The sequence below is a fragment of the Pangasianodon hypophthalmus genome, chromosome 10, assembly GCF_027358585.1.
Source record: "Pangasianodon hypophthalmus isolate fPanHyp1 chromosome 10, fPanHyp1.pri, whole genome shotgun sequence".
Taxonomy (NCBI): Eukaryota; Metazoa; Chordata; class Actinopteri; order Siluriformes; family Pangasiidae; genus Pangasianodon; species Pangasianodon hypophthalmus.
The window spans coordinates 18,833,976-18,852,736 of record NC_069719.1 but is presented as its reverse complement, the minus strand read 5'-3'; the positions used below and the strand labels follow the sequence as shown (position 1 = coordinate 18,852,736).

The 18,761-nt window shown below is 40.0% G+C and overlaps 1 protein-coding gene across 5 annotated transcripts in view; it reads left to right on the top strand.

Moving 5' to 3' along the window:
* bahd1 (bromo adjacent homology domain containing 1) overlaps nt 1–18,761 on the top strand; it is a 42,879-nt gene that overhangs the window by 20,747 nt on the left and 3,371 nt on the right. For 3 of the 5 annotated variants that reach the window (XM_026934039.3, XM_026934038.3, XM_053237714.1), the window contains exons 2-6: nt 6,306–7,919; nt 11,862–12,235; nt 14,816–14,975; nt 18,298–18,377; nt 18,663–18,754. In XM_026934039.3, coding sequence (XP_026789840.3) covers nt 6,326–7,919; nt 11,862–12,235; nt 14,816–14,975; nt 18,298–18,377; nt 18,663–18,754 — 2,300 coding nt within the window. In that variant the 5' untranslated portion in view covers nt 6,306–6,325. Of the gene's footprint in view, nt 1–1,274; nt 2,918–3,109; nt 3,398–6,305; nt 7,920–11,861; nt 12,236–14,815; nt 14,976–18,297; nt 18,378–18,662; nt 18,755–18,761 lie in introns of those variants that run through there. The other 2 variants (XM_026934041.3, XM_026934042.3) reach the window with 2 other exon arrangements.

Sequence of the window (18,761 nt, the reverse complement as noted above, 5' to 3'; positions counted from 1 at the left end):
CCTATTTCGCTATGCTTGTCTAGTAGATCTTATTTGCAAGCGCTGTACCACTAGTGATTGCTTGCTCTCGGTCAGGGTTCAGCAATGACTCTATGATGTATTTGCATGATGGACGTCATAGTGACTAAACACTACTGGACGTCAACATGTGAATGATAAGAAACTGAATTCTGCTGAAACTCTGAGGTTGAGATATGTAATACTGCACTACATTATAGTAGTTTAGTTTAGTAAATAGTATATTATTACAAATAACATTTTAACATTTGCTAGTTTTCAGTTCTAAGTCACTAACGTCACATTGCGTCACTGAAAACGTGAAGTGTTCTCATGAACTGGCTATGTTGTGCACAATTTTCTTTCAGTTTCAAAGCCAGTGTAACACCAGTGCATGTTGGTTTATTAGAGTTATTGCTTACCCTCATGGCACAGCCACCTGTCTAGATTCTTCAGGCACATTTGTAAGGGATCTGCTGTATGCTGGCTTTTAATCACATAAGCGACAACAGAAGCAGTGCAGATGGATTGAGCTCTGAAAAAGTCAGCTTCTTGTATAAAAGCAAAATGATTGGCGACAAAAAACTGGGACATTGACTTAACTATGTCATGATAAAATGTCTTGTTGGCAATCCGTTATTCCAATAACACGATCTACCTGGATATGAAGTAATCCCATTAAAAAGGGAGGGCTGAATTAAACTGTGTGATGGATGAGATATTATATGGCAATGACGTATGGTGTCTGCAATATGCCTCACAATGTATTAAAACACACTGATGAACTGATGACATGTATTAAAACTGACTTCCATTGTTTTGACCAGAATTATTAACATTTATTCAGGGAGTGAATTACAGAGGATGGGTCTGGGTGTGACACTCTCTAATTCAGACTGCTACTAATTCAGTAGCAGTAGCTACGTGCATTATATAGGGGGAAGATGACCCTCTGAATGTCACCGTATAATTAGCTCTCTGCATTTATTGAAACATATGAATGCCATGATTCATCAAACCAGCCTTCAAGACCACTCATCTGGAACTCCTCACAGCAGCGATTGATTATTTGTTGAGGGCTAATTGGCATATTGTAGCCTTTTGCAGGATCAGTCTTGCAAAGATGAGTGTCATTCACAAATGATATGTTGTTTTATTGGTGGTGTCATTAGAAGAATTGGTTTTATTAAGCTGCCTTTAGATTGTATGATTTTTGGATTGATTTTGCTGTCATAGACAAAAATCTCACAAATAATTATTTAGTCGTGAGTTAATTATTTTAGCTGTGATTAGTGTTCTTAGAAAAAAACATAATGTGACATGCTCACCAGCAGTCATTTTAATGTCATTGCCAACCAGAAATGGCTGACGACAAAGTTCTGGCAGTGTCAGAAATTTTGGATTAAAATTTGCTATGACACTCGCATAAGTGACCAATACGAGGATGAATCAAAACTCTAAACTCAAAATATAGCTGATGGACAAAAATATGCTTATTACCTCAGGCTCACTTTGAAGAATGTTTCTGTTTATACGACTCCATTTTCTTCATGTGTCCAGATCGCGCTGATTGATGATGTAAGCAGAACATTTTATTTAATCACAAGTCTATCGTTAGAGGATCTTCGTCGTGTAATCCACAGGTTCCTGGAGTACCACCTGCCCTGCACATTTTTCATGTTTCTTGCTCTAACTCCACCTGATTAGACTCATCAGCTAATTTACAGCTTTCTCCGAGTCGCATTGGATGTGTTAGAGCAGGGACAACAACAAAATGTTCAGGACAAGGGGGTTCTCCAGGTCCAGTCTGTTATAGAATTCAGCCAAGATTCTATTCATATCATCTCTCATATACATTATACACTATATGGCTAAAAGTTTGTGGACACCTGACCATCACACACATATGTCCTGTTTGAACATCCCATTCCAGATTTAGTCCCATCTTTGATGTTATAATAACCTCCACTCTTCTGGGAAGGCTTTCCGCTAGATTTTGGAACATGGATGTCGGGATTTGTGTTCATTAAGCCGTAGGAGCATTAGTGAGATCAGGCACTGATGTTGATTGAGGAGGTCTGGGGTGCAGTCAGCATTCCAGTTCATCCCAAAGGTGTTCAGTGGGGTTGAGGTCAGGGCTCTGTGCAGGACACTCAAGGTCTTCCACTCCAACCTTAACACACCATGTCTTCATGGAGCTCGGTTTGTGCACAGGGGCATTGTCATGTAACAGGTTTGGGCCTCTTAGTTCCAGTGAAGGGAAATTATAATGCTACAGCATACAAAGACATTCTATACAATTGCGTGCTTCAGACTTTGTGGCAACGGTTTATGGAAGAACAACATGGGTTTGATGTGTGATAAGTGTGATAAGTGATAGGTGTGATAAGTAATGGTAATGGCTTTCGAGGAACTAGGGACCTGCTACCTCGCTCACAGTCTGTCTGGATCACACTATTAAGTAGACATCAGCAAACTTTTACATCACGAATCATCCAGCGCCTGCTGCTCCTGTTCCTGGAGCTCAACTTTCCCATAGAATCTGGTTCCTAATCCTAATCTGGATAATCAAGCAGGCTGATTAAAGTGAAGCAGATGGATTGGAGTGAAAGCACTAGGAAGGTTAGTGATCCAGGAACAGGATTGGTGATGACTTCCCCAGTTTGTAGTGCCTCACCATGTCAGGAGAGCTCAGGGGTGAGGTTTGAAGTGACAGCTGGTTACGTAACAGCCTTCTGATTACGTAGGAACTGTAAACAGCTGATGAGCTTGGCTGGTAGCTTCGGTGTTTTTTGTGTCTCTTTTTGCTGAAGGGTTTAGAGATGATTCTCAGGTGCTTTCTGAACTCAGTTCGCGGCGCGTGGTCCCGGCGCGCGCGACGGCAGCGCGTGAATATTATCGTCAGCGTGCTACTTTGGAAGTAGGTCACCGCTTCAGCCGTGGCTCATCAGCTGCTTGCTCTCTCTCTCTCTCTCTCTTTCTCTCTCTCTCTCTCTCTCTGGCGTCGTTTCGCTTCCCTGCTGAACACCGAGCTCGTTTTTAATAACGCGAATCTGGGAATTTGGAATGTAACGCTTTTTTTTTTTTTTTTTTTTTTTTAGCTTTTTTTTTTTTTTCGCGCTCGTCTGCCAGAGTGGACTCGGAGGTAAAAACGCAGGATTACTAATCTGTTTCATTTGGATTGTTTCTGCTGTGTAGCCTATGAGTAAGAGAGAAATGCGAGCGCGTGAGAGATTACAGCGCGAGCAGAGGGGTATTGAGTGCGCGAGGCTTTCTGCTGTTTTGTTAAGCGCTCGCTTGCTTGTAGCTCGTTTGGCGCTGACGTATGCGGGCTGCGCGAGCCTTGTGAAGGCGAGGAGCGCGAGGCGTTTGCTTCTCTCTGCTTCTCATCAACACTGAGGTGGGATTCATTTGTTCTCCTTTTGGAGTTGGCTGATTTACTTCAGCTTGCCATACGTTTGTGTGTGTGTGTGTGTGAGAGTGTGTGTGAGTGTGAGTGTGTGTGTGTGTGAGAGGGGGGTGTTAAAGCCCCAAGCGCGACGCTTTGAAATGTTGAGTCTGTGTTACGCCCTGTGTGCTCTGCTCCCTACATGCTGCTCTCTGCTCAGCTACAAACGTAGGCTTTGCCATTATTTTCAGCATCACAGCAAATCATTAGTCTCTCTCTTTCTTTTTTCCTTTCTTTTTTTTTTTGTCGTGTTCTTTCAGTCAGATCGATTCCCCTACCTCAGCACACACACACACACACACAGATAGAGAGAGAGAGATGATGATGATGATGATGATCTGATTTCTCTGTAGATTACTTGGATTCAAAGTTAACATCAATTCACATGGCGGTTTGATTAACTAGGCTACTTTGTCTCTAGAGCCATGTTCGCACTATTAACACTAAACCAAATCCATTTATACACTTGCTTTGGGGTCGTTCTTTATTATACAGCACCCCAAAATCATTAATAGCAGTTCCACATGACATCCATTCCTGGGGAAAAAAGGGCCAGTATGAAAAAAATGCAAATGTTAAGATTTAATGGTCTTAACGACAAATCATTGGTCAGAAAATGAGTGAAACACACGCACTCCTGAGACCTGGGCCACTGTTTCCTGGTTTACTTTTGTGGCAGTGAACTGTTTGTTTGGGGAAAAGCTACAGTAGAAACAGGGAAATTCACTTATGTACTCTTCTTGTATCCAAGATAAAATCATGATAATGATTCAAATGTTTGATGTAAAATTCCAACTAACACATGTCTGACTGAATGTACAAAATTTTCCAAAAAATATCTTTGGGGATGCTTTTTTCTTAAAAGATTAGTCATTATTTGGTTATCTGACACACCTGCTGCAGCCCATCAAGAGACACAAGGCTTAAACATTTAATGAAATCAGAGGGAAAAGCTTCCCATACTAAGCTCCTTTATCTATTTGTTTAATTCTTGCTAATTTCCTGACCAATGATTTATTGTTAAGACCATTTAAAGCTTAATATTTTGCCATTTTTTTGCCCAGGAGTGTATATAACAAAAGGATGGCGAAAGTGACCATTGACTACTTTAAAACTCTGATGGGAACCTTTTTTTTAACATAGTTAATTTGGATTGAGTTAAGATGCTATCAGTTTTGCAATCTGAAAAAATGTCATAGGGCCTGCTTGAAGGTTGTCACTACATTTATGTAAATGCAGCATTGTTGTAAATACTACATTGTAAATGCAGCATTGTTCTCTTATTTAACTATTTAATTATGCATTTAATGACTACACACCAGTCAGTGCATACTATCAAGGATGTAGTAGTAAAATATGGGTTTCTTTTGTGGGTTTCTTGCAGGCTACTGAGGAAGTGCTTGTGTTTGTTTTGTTTTGTTTTTTTTTTCCAGTAAATGTCACTGTCTTAAACCTATCTGTGAAATTTGTTCTGATACATTTGTCATCTGTATGTGAACTCACTTGTCTAATAGCTCCATGATGTACAGGCCATGTTTTTTTCTAACCACAGATTGCCTCGTTATTTGTCATGATGGCTGAGGAAGTAAAAATAGAAGTATGCAACAGGACAAATAAAAAATAATGGCTATCTGGGTAGGGAAATGCTACAATAATCATTTCATTGGAAACCATTTCCTGACCATTTTGACTTTCCATCTGTAGTGTTGTATTTCAGATCAAATTAAATTTCCCAGATTTCCCGTTGGGGATCAATAAAGTCTGTCTGTCTATCTATCTCTCTATCTATCTATCTTTAAAAATGTACACGACACATTGGAATTTTGCTGAGCTGTTTCAGTTGTATGTGAAAGCCCATTAATTTAAAATGTAAAACCATTTGCATCTAGTCCTTTTTCCAACAGCAATGTCTTGGTTCTTTGACCGAGTACCAGCAGCTTGTCAGTGGAAAAAAGGATAATCTACAGAAGGACAAGAAAGGTTTACAATTCATGGCTCCCTTGAGGAGTATAGTGGGATTAGGGCTAGTGTTAAGAACATGTCAGTAGGTCAAATTAGGCAGTTCTTATGATACTTTATTAATATTATTTGTCTATGGCATGTTTCTAACAATTGGCTTAAATCGGTATGGTCATTGTGGAGCTGTAGTGGCGTTTGAAGGAAATATGGTGAACATGGTGTATGGTTGTCTTCATGTCTTCCTGTTTATGGTGATCTTTTTTTTTTTTTTTGCCTTTTATTGTCTTGCTAAATGTATTCATGTATGGTTTATACAATATGTGGCTTTAAAATGTAAGCAGGAATCTTGGTAAGTGGAAAATGGCTCTGTTTTTTTCTGTTACTTGATAATCTGTGTGAGGTGTATTGTTCAGCTTAAAAAAAAACATTAAATAGGGAGTAACTGACAATCATGTAGATTTATGTAATATTTGAACTTCAGCTTCTAAATATTGACTTCAGGCAAGTTCTATACTTATCTGAACATGGACGGCAGAATATTTATGGTGATAAGTAACAAAATCAACATACTCAAAGACCTCATTTATCATTGCTGTATTTACATGCTGCATGTGTGTTTTGTGGTAGTCAATTGGAGCTTATATGGGGGATGATTTGTATGAATTTTTTTAACTGATGGTTTTGAAAATGGATGACATCTTAGAATTCAGTGAAGGAGAGTGCAGAGCTCATAATATAGTTATTACATCTATCTTTACATTGCAGTCAGCCATATCGATTTCAGCAGCCACTAGCCAAAGCCAGAACAGAAACCATAATTTGAATGAACCAACCACAGTATTTACAGACTTGCATGCCTCCAGCACAACTGAGTTTGAACATTTCCTTTTTCCCCCTGTAGGATCTGCATGGAAGATTGTAATGACACATGCACGGCAGAGGAACTCTTTATGTAGATATCGAAGTGAATCCAAGGAGCAGGTGAGCTGCCAGATACATGCTGAAACCATGGGCAGAACCTGGCCAGAGTGCCCAGTGCTAGAAAAGAAGACTAAGAGGCATTCCTATAAAAGAGGAAGAGATAAGGGAATAAAGCAGCAAAGCGCAGATAGCGACCGGAAGCTGTATCCCCTCAGAGGACGGCAGGGAATGAGTGACGTAGGTTCCTTAAACTGCTGTGTTCTACTGACTCGCTTAGAAGAAGGAGGACCTTGTAAGGGCAGCATGAAAGCTGTGCCTAAGAACAAAGGGAAAAGAAATATGAAGGTAAAGAAGGGAAGGACCAAATCCTGCAAGTGTCGGAAGAAGGGCTGCAAAGCATGCCAGCCAACGCCTGGACCAAAAAGCAACCCCAAACCTGACAAAACTGCCTTATACATGGAACTCCTAGAACCTCGAAAGCGACGGTTGGCCTCTCTTAATGCGGAAGCAGTCAACAGCCTGTTGTTGTTTAGAGAGGACTCTCAAATGTCCAAAAAACAGCAGAATTCTCAAAAGGGTGATAGTGAACTCCCAAAAGGAGAAACTGACAGTTCAAAAAAAGGACTAGAAGGCCAAAAACGTACACATACAGGGGAACGAGAAGAGAGTACAAATCCCAAAAAAACCAAGAAGGCAAAGACAGAGTCTGAACATCTCGACCAGCTGAATCTAAACAGTCCAACCCCAAGGCGTCTAGCAGGTTTAAATGCGGCCGCTCTTCTGAAGCTAACTAGTACCTCATCTGGAGCTAAACGGCGAGCTAAAACGGACACCAAGCCAGGCGGTGGAGGAGCACGAACAAAACAACTGCAGGGAAAGATAAAAAAACAACACAGCCCACCATGCCTGTCCAAGCCGCCAGTATCTCAACAGTGCTGCAATCTCTGCAAGAAGGAGGCGCTCAAGACTGACACTTTGTGGGAAGGTACTTCTGGGGGCCATGACTTCATCAAACCTGGATACCAATGCAGGTCTATGCTGAGCTACTCATTGAAGCCTGTGAAAGAGGAGAAAACTGAGACTGATATGAATTCATGTTACTGCTGTTCCCAGGAGAGATCTGTGGAGTATTGTCACCGATTAGCCCTGTTCCTTGGGCAGAAGGCATATCCTGAATCAGAACAGCATTCATTGCCATCTGTAAAAGGATTCCTTCCCTCCCCTCACACACTAACCCACCCAGCTTTGACACTAGGTGCTCATTCTTACCCATGCTACCCAGGTTACTATGTCCACATTGCCCACCATGGGACATCCTCACTCCCTGTGAGTACTAGTCCTGGACCCCACACACCACCTTCTGTACCGCCTATAACACTGTGTCCCACTGGGGTCCAGAGACCCAAACTACTGCCCTCTCCAGTGTCTCACCCTTCAGGAATTCCTCATCCAGTGTACTGCAACTCTGTGGGGACGTGTTATGGAGAACCATGTAGGATCAGCGGCTGTGCCTACAGACACACTCAGCCCATCGCTAACAGGGGCTGCTCATTCAGTGCCGGATGCTCCAGCTGCAGCCACAAAATCAAGATGGGTAAGACAAGGCAAATGGGATGAAAATCCATTTGCCCTTAGCATGAGCTCCTCAATAGAATCAGCCTGAGTTATTCAACACTTGTGTCATATCCGGGGCTGTGCTGGGTAGAGAATATGTGTACTGAGATAACTGTACAAAATGATGTTTGGCAGACAGTATGAGGTCATATGCAGAGGATATGTGATGAAGAAATGCTTAGGATGTCTCATGATAACCTCACATAACTGCTGTGTTTAAATAAGTTTTAATTAAAAAGAAAAAAGTAAAGTATATTTAATTTCCCCCACACCCCCTCTCTCAAACTTTTCTATTCTAGCATATCCATAGTGCTGAAAGGTAGCATATCTTGAGCTAAGAAGGTTATCATTGAGTCAGATAGGTAATATTCCCTGCCTCATACTGGGTATATTATATATGGTGCTTTTGAAAAATGCCTTGGAAATGGTCATGTGGCATGACTCTGCTTGTTGTGGCCATTTGCTGACTCTGAGAGAAGGTAGATGGTGCATGCTGGGGGAGGATGTTGGGCTGGTTGTTTTAAATGGCATCTTTGCTGTCACTTCTTTAAAACAAGTGCAGCTGAACTGCTGTATGCTATTTGCTGTTTCTGTTTCTCCTCCACAATATAAGCAGGATTTATTTGTCAACCAGTTAGTTACAGCAAATGAAAATATTAATAATCAGTTAATGTGTACTAAGAGCATAACCCTACAAGTGTATTGGTATGGTTTTTTAAAAAGAAGTAAATGAATGAGTTGTTTTTTTTTTTGTTTGTTTGTTTTTAAACTTACCGCTTAATTGAATTTTAATGTCATGGGGCATGTTGCTGCAGTAACTCAGTTAGCCGTAACCAGGCAGAGGTCTAGTCACAAACATTTTAACTCCTAATTAGCAACTGGATATGGGATATATTCAGCTTTAGCTCACACAGACCTCAAACTGTCAGGTCATCAAGCCTATCTTTAAACACTATGTGGCACAAAAGTGTAAAATCGGGAAATAAAAGCCATTCAGATGCTTTAAAAAGACTCAAAGAAATTAATGATTTGTCTCAACGATGAAATCCGTCTTTCCCATTATGCAGCCACTCCACTATGTCTGTCTGCTCACTGCTCTCTTTTCAACGCTACTTTGAATGTGAATAATTGCCACAGGTGGGCAGGGTGCTGGTTATTTTTGTTGGCAGGAGACTTGAACTGGCTTTTCATTGTAAGATGGCAGCTGTAGTCTTTTACCAACCTTAGAACAGCCACAAAGCATTACAGGACTAGTGCTGGTTGCTTTATAACTATCCGACCTGACACAGTCCCTGTTATTTCTTGTTAATCTGATGATATTCTGTTGCTTAGGGCCTTGTTCAATAGTTATAAAGCTCATTATGACTTTACCATAACCAGTATGCACACTATTTGTGCATATAGTAGTTATTACTGTTGGTATGTATTGCACAAAGTATGCTGTGAGTTTTGGTGAATGTTGTCACATATATTTGTACTAGGGCTGTTATGAATTGATATTTTCACAGTATGATAAGCTAGTCTAAAAATATGATGTCACAGCATTAATCGACCATTTAAAAACACACTGACTGGTGGTGAAAATCAAAGGAAAATTTAATACAATCTCCTTGCACTGCATTTTGTATATTTAACAAAAAGAACAAATCCCCTAATTGTTCTTTTTTCTGCTGGATAAGATTTCTGGACATATGCCTAAGTAATGTTGCTGGAGGATGTCTGTTGTATTATGATTGATTCTCACAGGTAAGCGTTCTCTGTATCACAGAGATGTACACCAGGCTACATACACCTCATTTCTTGTAGTGCGCTTGGCTGTGCAGGTTGTGTTTGATCATTAGTAGGTCATATGATCATAACATGTGTGTCGGCTGTACTTGCGGTAGGAATTCAGTCATTTAAGTAAAACTCTCAGAAGCATGACTTCTGATATGTCCTTTTTAAATGTCATCTATAATTTATTTTCTGCGTTTTACAGTTGGCCAATATTTGGATGTGGTTTGGTTTCCGTGGAAGACAATAAAAGAGAGCGAGCACTTCCTGGAGCGCTTTTATAGTGCAAAGCCTCTTTTCTCAGATACATATATCCTGTCTGAATTGACATCTCTGTAAAAAATTATATATATAAATTATATATATATATATATATATATATATATATATATATATATACAACCTACATTCCCATGTAAAACTTGTCCAATCCAAAAGGGCTTTAGAAAGATATTTTTAAGGACAAATTTATCAAAAAATCATGTTGACATTATAACCTGAAAAAGAGAGTGAGTATGAGGAAATAAGAGCAGTGAGGTAACCGTCCGATCAAATACTACACTGACCACTATATATATGTAGGTAACTGTTATTTACCCAGTGGAAATGTACTGTATACTTACATTTCCATTTACATATACTTACAAATACTTACAGCTGTACAATTTCCACCAGCACAATGGCAGAACACTAATGTAGTTTCTAGACAGAAGCACTTCATAGAGAAAGCCTACACACCAGAGTCTGTTGCAACAACAAAAGAGCAGCTCAGTGTATTTCAGTGAGAACCGAAAATGAAGTTTTATATGGCCTTTGCAATGAAAAGATCATTTGTTATACCTCCAGAAAGTTTAAATCATTTCAACTTGCACTGCTTTAATGAAAGAGTAAATCAGCTAATGAACACTATATTGCAGCCTGAGGTCCTCAGTAAATAAATTACTTCTCAGTATTTATTTAAAAAAGAGTTTTTTTTAAAAAAAAAAAGTAATCTTATGCTTGCGGTTGTCAACAGACAACCAAAATGTTTGGCAGTAAATTGCTCATTTCAAGCTCTGTCTCTTTTCACTCATTGTGCAGAATATACTGTATAGCTGATAGTGTATATCATGACTAGTGCTATCCCTGTTTTGTAGGCATGCAAGTCTGCTTGTAATAATACAGAGACTTAACAGCTGAGTGAACATGCAGTGAGCTGCACATTCTCTCCCATGCTTGGCCAGTCACCTCCCTGAGAGGCCAGAATAAGCAAGCAGGGTCTATTAAGTTCGGAAAAGGATTGATCCACAACGCATTTGCTGTTACCTTTTATTTGTGTTGGCCCGCAGCCCTGTGACCTCATAAGGAAGTGCGATTATAGAGTAAAGTAGCACATCATTGCTTCTAGACCATCTGATGGCTGTTTGAAAGGAGGTAAATTACTCTCATAGTTGTCATATCTCTGCGATGCTCAACCAGCAACTGAGCTAGACCGTGAAGGCCGGATTGCAAGGATGGTTGTCAGAATGCCAGAAGAGGTTAGGTACTTAAGATAATATGATTTCCGTGACGTGTGGATTGAGGGTTAATGGGTCATTGCTGATTGTACGGCCACATTTTGAAAGGTCTGTTAGCTATTTAATGAGCTTTGAGCATTGAACTTGTCTACAGATGTTATGACATATGTAGCTATTTACTTTTCCTGCACACCTGGTAGTTAAAAGAAAAGACCATAGTTAGGACTGTGATCAGTATGACTTCAAATCTTGTCATCCAGTCAGCATGCGAGATACTCCTTTCTGCTCTTGGGTTACATAGAAACCAGCACCCAGGATTTCAAGACAGATAGTGTAGCTTTTTATTCCAGCAATTTGTTAACCTCTTAATACAATAACACATTAATACATTATACATTCATGCAGGCCAGATTTTTTTTTCCAGTTAAATTATTGCTGCATTTTAAAGCAATTTTTTCAAAGAGGCCCTTTTTAAAATTTTACATAATTGCAGGAAATGCCCAAATTACTAACAATCACAGTGTTCCCACATTTCTCTATGTAAATACACAGCATTAGTTATGTCTACATTACTGCATTTTTTTATACTCTCATGAATCTGTAATTAGGTTGTTTCACACTAACCTCAAGCTTTCACTTCCCTGTTCTTACAGAGGACTACCCCTACCCACTGGACAAGCACAGCCCCTCTATTTCCATGCCCCCCACCTTGCCCCTGTCTGTCTGCCCCATCCCCAGTGTGCCTGCTGCTGCCCAGCCCATGCCCCACCTGCAGTCTCCTCTGCCGGACACTGGGCGTCCTCAGGTCCAGTTACACGTAGGCCGAGAGTGCCCTCAGAGTGCCAAGCCACCCAGCAGCTCGCGCTCTGCGATACGGGACACAGCTGTCTGCCCCCATGTGAAGGAGGGCCAGCTGGGAGCCAGCCACGGCAGTCAAAGCACCAAACAGGCCAAGATCAGTCGGCGGCGGGCCACCAACGGCTGGCTGCCTGTGGGCACAGCCGCTGAAAAGGAGGTATTCATAGTGGTGCGTACTCAAGTTCTCTTCTGTCATGACTAGAAAATGGCTGGTGGAGGAGGTGGTGGAGAGAATTGCACTGCTGAGGCCGTGGAGGGGTGTGTGTGTGTGTGTGTGTGTGTGTGTGTGTGTGTGAGAGAAAGACATGATCTTTGTTTTTGTGTCTTCTTCCATTACATTCTAACCTAAAGTACACAAAAGGCATAACCTAAAGACCATAAACTACCAGAAAAGGACTCGAATTCCCTTTAAAGGCCATCTTTAAAATTTGAGAGAATTTTGATTTAAAATATTTATTCCTTGTGTTAAATTTAAAAAAAAAATCAGTGTGGTGTAACTATCCAAAAATAGGACCAAGGCTGAAATCCTTAAAATGATTTATTAAATAGCATGAGTGAGTAAGTTGTGAAATATAAGTGAATTTATTGAGTTAAATTCAAATAAATTATAATAATATTATTATATAATTATTCCTTGTGAGTCTCTCAGAAATATAAGATCAATATGTGTATGAATATTAGAGCTTGTTGTGTTAGTATAACATTTAGAGTCAGTAAGAAAGAAAACTCAAAGGTGAGGAGAGAGGAAGTTTTCACAAAAGTGAAACACATTATGCCTCATTTATCAAGCTGGATACGAATGGATTTGTTCATAAATCGTTTGTTTGAGCATTTACACAAGAAATTTGGTGTTCATTAAAATTCCATAAACTCGGAAAAAACATTCCTACTTGTGTGTGTGTGTGTGTGTGTGTGTGTGTGTGTGCATAAATTTAAGCATAAGAAAACTAACTAATGAACCCAAATCCATTTTAAAACAAATATGACTTCAATTAGGAGGAAACTAATTTGGCCAACTGAAAGATCTTAGCATGGAGAAGTGACCGATCTTGTATGTCACAACCTACAATGAGCCATTACTGCCTAGTGTACTACATGCCATCATTCGGCGTTTTCCTGAATACATCAGTGTGCATTCCTCCTCCATCCCTAAATGAAGACCCTAGTGGTTACCGCCTGTCAGCACCTCACCATGCGTCTGTAAAGCAAAGGGTTCTGGCATAAATGGGAGAAATTCAGCCATCCATTTATTTTACACAGCAAGCTTTATTTTCACCTGTTCCCATTTGGCAGTGATTGGCATATTTGCTTTAAACTTGAACTAATGTCTCTTAAGACTTGCTGCAGTGTCCTCCACTGCTCTAGACATAGTGTCCTGCTTTTGCAAAACAGCATCGATGATCATCGGACTCTTGGTTTCTCCACGTATTTTGGCCTTTTTAGGGGCTGTGACTCCGCTGGTTACACTGCTAAATAATTTTTTATCTCCGTAGATGTGAGTAAAAAGTACATCCACTTCTGCCTCTAAGAAATTCTTCTTTCTTTGGCTGTTTAGTGGTCATCTTGCTGCTGTGTGAGCTTTGCCTTTTATGGAGTTTGTGGGTGTCAATAAATGCATATCAGCTATACAATGCATTCACCCAGTAATCTACGGGCGATTGCCATTTATCAACATACGTATGTGAATACGAAGAAAATCAGCAATTCCGAAACTTTTGTAAATCCAGCAACGATTTTTAGTTCAGTTTGGCTCATGCAAACGTTTACAGACAACTTTACTAAAAATGAATAAATGAGGCCCAGTTTCTGTTCACCTTTTAAAAAATGACTTTAAACCTTTGTTTTTATGTTTTTATTTTAGTTTAGGACTGCTAAAAGTGCATAAATTGTTTTGCTATATACCTTTAAGAAAAGAGAGAGCTGATTACTCTTGAACATGTAACAGGTTTAACGTGAAACTCAGAGTTACGGTACTTATAGGGTTGGGGATATTTTCTGTTTACATATTCATAGAAGCTAAATTTATTGATGTGAGGGAACTACTGTGCCATGTTCTATTGGTAAGCAATTTATTATTCTATATAGAAAATGTTTTTTTCAAACAAGGTTTGGAAGACTACAATAACATTTCAATAATGCATAAGGTTAAAACCTTTGAATGTTATACATGGTGTGACCTCGCTCATTTATTATTAAAGTTAGCAACTTTTGAATTAAACTAACAGAGTAATTCAGAGAATGTCTACTGGTCTAACTGGATTTAGTCAGTTGGTCTAAACAGAATGTTTGCTCAAACGTAGAATTTCCTGGAAAATGAATGGAAACCAGATTTGATGTACTGATAGAATGTTCTGTGTGCTTGTTTTCTTTCCTCAGAGTAAGAAAAAAAAATCATTTATGTAGATAAATGCAATGCCAATCATTACATGACTATCTATTACTTTAGACAAGATAATGATTTAATAGGTATGCATGTATTTATGATATGAGATTGCATGAGTTTTTGGAGAAACAGAAAAATTATATGAACAGCTCTTTAAAGATAAAAATGAAAATAACCTGAACGGAAAAGAACATAACATGCATTTTCATATACATTCAAGTTCTTGCCATTGACTATGTGACACGAAACAAAACATATTTGTGTCATATATTTATAGCTGATAGCATGATGTTTTTGGAGCACAGTATCAGTAAAGCAGTGTTTGTGTGTGAGTATTTATTACTTATCTGTGGTGATGACCTGCAGGGTGAGGAGTCGCCAGCACTGCGCAGGTGCTATGAAGGAGTGCAGAGAGACGGAGAAGTAATCAGGGTGCGAGACACTGTGCTGCTGCGTTCTGGCCCCCGGAAGAAATCCCTCCCCTATGTGGCTAAAGTGTCTGCCTTCTGGGAGGACCCTGAGTCAGGTACACCAAGATTCATTACGTCTGCATTTAAGAATTACTCTTCTAACACCCTGCTGCTTTCACATGTAATATTCTTTGTATACCTTGACAGTGAGGCTGCATATTGCATTATATTCTGTTCATCAAATGACAGATTGGATCAGTCTGATTTTAAAAACCAACAAATTTGTCCCAGCAAAGCAGCCGTTAATCATATAATGCTGGTGAATGAGTTGCAGAAATGCTCTTCTTTGTACATTCTACATATATTTTTGTTTTTTGGAGACTAGGTACTGCATATGATTAAAAAAAAAGTGTACCTTTGTAGTGATGGTTCTGTGATTGAGTGCAGAAGTTCTGTGGTTTCATTTGGGACTAGAGGAGTTTTCCTGTTTTGCTGGTTTACTTGCCGAGTAGTAATAGCAATGTAGTAGTGTAGCAGTGTAGCCTGTAAAAGGCCTGTGCTACATCATGCTCGTCCTCTGGCTCTTATTATCAACCTGAATGACCCAGGATGCCCTGGCTGTCTTCTATTCAGTTGTAGAACCACATTTACAAATGTAACCTTCTGTTCTATTTCCTCTTGTTCTAGTTTCCTTCAGAACTAGTGGAGGCTATATCTCTATTTAAGTTTTTACAAGGGCCTTGAAAGACAATAACAGACAGCACTCATATAAAGTGCTATTACCATACTTTGGAGACTGAGAAGAGAGACTCACTCAGTGTTATTATACTGTGGATAAGTGGATTGCGGATAAATCTTGATAATGTACTCTACTGAGGGTGAGGATCACGCAAACTCACCATAAAGCACAGGGCTGCGAGGAAGCAACATTCAGTCTGAAAAATCTGGCAGTGATAGATGGTGAATTCCATGTTGCTGCAAATGTCTGCAAGTGACACCTTCTCTTCCTGGTGTTTGGGTGGTAGCAATCGAGCTTTGAGTGGCAGTTAATTGAAGACTTGCATCTAGGTATGCTTGCACAATCACTCCCATTACCCAATGAACAAACTTGTCTTTATAGAGTGATGCTCCTCAAAGCACATAAATAAGCTGTCAGTCACTTCCACAAAGTGCTTGAGAGCCGTTAATTGGCATGGGCAGGCCCGGGCACATTGTCATCTGCAGATAGGTTGATAGTAGGCATGAGACGATACACTAAAGCCACTATACGAGATGTATCTCGATGTAGGCTTCACGAGACAGTACTGACCCAAGACAATAATGTATAAAATATAAAATTTTAATACAGTTATTTTGTAATGATAACACATCGAACCACTGCAATATCAGTGGTTACAAACCAATCATGTTTGTTCACCAAAAACAGATCTTGCATCTGACCCATGCTCGCTGTCGGTTTCTCGCATCTTCATTCCAACGCATTAAAGGCAGTCTGTCCTCTTTTAATGAGACTGCTCACTGGAGTCTTCTGCCTAAAACCTGGCTAAGGTGTTTATCACTTTCTTCCTAGCAGGCTTTGCAGTCATATCTGCTGTTTGCTTCACTCCTCACCTCAGCCGTGCAGCACCAGAGGAAGGTGATGAATAGAGAGCAGTATTTTCATAGCCTGCGAAGGGCACGTCTCTCAGGCTATACTGGCATTATACAGGGCTCTGTAAGTGCCTGTCGCAGATGTTCAGATCCCAAACAATCTGGGCATTGATCCTGTCTGTCATCCAGCTCTATTGGGGCCTGGCAGAACAAACTGCATTCATGATGTCACAGCCATGAGGCGATAATGTTACTATTAGTCTTCAAGGAAATAAGCAAAGAGAAAAACTCCACTAGCTCTGAAGGACTCAATGCACAAATGCTTAGGGATGGGGGAAATGCAATGCTTTCTTGAAATCATGTTGAAAACATGATTCTCAACTTTTTTTTTTTTTTATTGTGTTTTTAAAACTTTTTCTTTTATTATCGGGCCAATTCTAGAAGCTACGTAGATGCATAGACATAATACTGTGCAGCATCTAGAAGTCGTATTTACATTCAAAATGCGAAAGAGGAAGAGAGGTCATTGGAGAAGGCAAGTAGTAAGGAACATTTGTGGCAACTTGAACCAGCAACTTCTTTTTTTAAAAGCTGACATTTGGGTACACTTTGGGTTTTGTGAGGCAGATTGTAAAAAAGGCGTTGATGAGACCTTGGTAATTTGCAAAATGTGTTACCTCTTCCAAGATGAAATACTTTGGAAACAAAACCGATATGAGAAATAAAATCAGCTGCTTCCATCTGGAGCATCGTTAATAGGAAAAACTTGTGGCTAACCAGGGAACCCTTGAATAGGCACTCATATACAAGATGGCACTCAACTGTTATAGGGCAAAAAAGATAACTAAATCTGTGGCACTAGCTAAGGATCTGTACCCTTACTCGCTCATGGAAAACCATGGCTTTTGTTTTCTCCTACACACCTTGGAGCCCAGGTACAATATCCCATTCCAGCAGTTTTTCATAGACCATACCGGCACTGCACCGCAACACATAAGCTCATAAGTAATGAATTTGATGAGAAATGCAGGTCAAATGGCAGTAACCAGCGATTCATGGATGTCCTTTGCCGCAGATAAAATGAGTTAAATCACCTCATTGATTACTGTAGAAAACAATAATTGAGATGCATTGAGAATCTATTTATAATCAAATCATAAGCCCCTGAATTATAATCACGTGAGACAAGCGAAGATTCCTACCCCTACAAATGCTCCACTGCTGCAATAATCCATCGCAGTAGCTGAGTAGCACCTCACCTCAACTCAATGGGATGATTACAGCCCTGCGTCTAGAAGCCTAACAGGTGAAAGCATATAAAATTAGGGGAGCAGTTTCTGGTAATTACAGTGTAGCAGAGAAATGATCCATGTTGCTCTGACAAGGTATTGTGTGGGAAGATGCTGCATTGGTAAGACTCAGAGGAGGAGAATGAGATCATGGGGAAGAGGTACTGATGTTTCATTGTTTCTGGAAATTAAGACTGGTATTACTTAGTAGACTTTAGCCTATTTAAGCATTTATATTGGCTGTTGTCTATCAAAAGGTTAGCTAGTCTCCAATACATTTATGACAAATCACTGTTGTCTTTGTAGATTTCGTCTAAAATTCCATAACGCTACAGCGACAGCTACATTCACACCCATTCGTTTATGTAAATTGTGGAAAGTACTGTGAAGTTAACTTATTTTGACAGCCAATGCAGCAAAAAAAAAAACATAATGTGATTTATGGTGGAAGCAGCACTCTTTTGCAAAACAGGAAAACTCTTATTAATTGTCTGCTGGGTCATTTATAGTGACTGCTGCACCGCGCTGATAAACTAAAAAGTGATACGACTCTCCACAGGGGAGCTGATGATGAGCCTGTTTTGGTATTACCGTCCAGAGCACACTCAGGGGGGCCGCAATCCCAGCATGCACTGTGAGGTGAGTTGCCTTTATCTGTCTTTGGTGAGGTTCTTCATGAGAAAGCAGTGTAAACATTTGACTTGCCTTGATTAGGAGTTTCAAAGAGGCAGTAGGCAGCACAACATTTCTGCACTCAGTAAGCCCTGGAGACTGTGGCTAAGGGGAAAAAACACAGCCGACTTGCATTGCTCTTTGAGTGCTTTTGAAATTGGACACCTGTGTGCTCTGCACTGATTGTCTGCTCTCGTTGATGTAGTGAATATTTGAGTATCAAAGCTTTGTGTCTGTGCTGTTGGATTTCAGAACGAGATTTTTGCATCCCGGCATCAGGACGAGAACAGTGTTGCGTGCATTGAGGATAAGTGCTACGTCTTGACATTAGCACAATATTGCAGGTAAGTC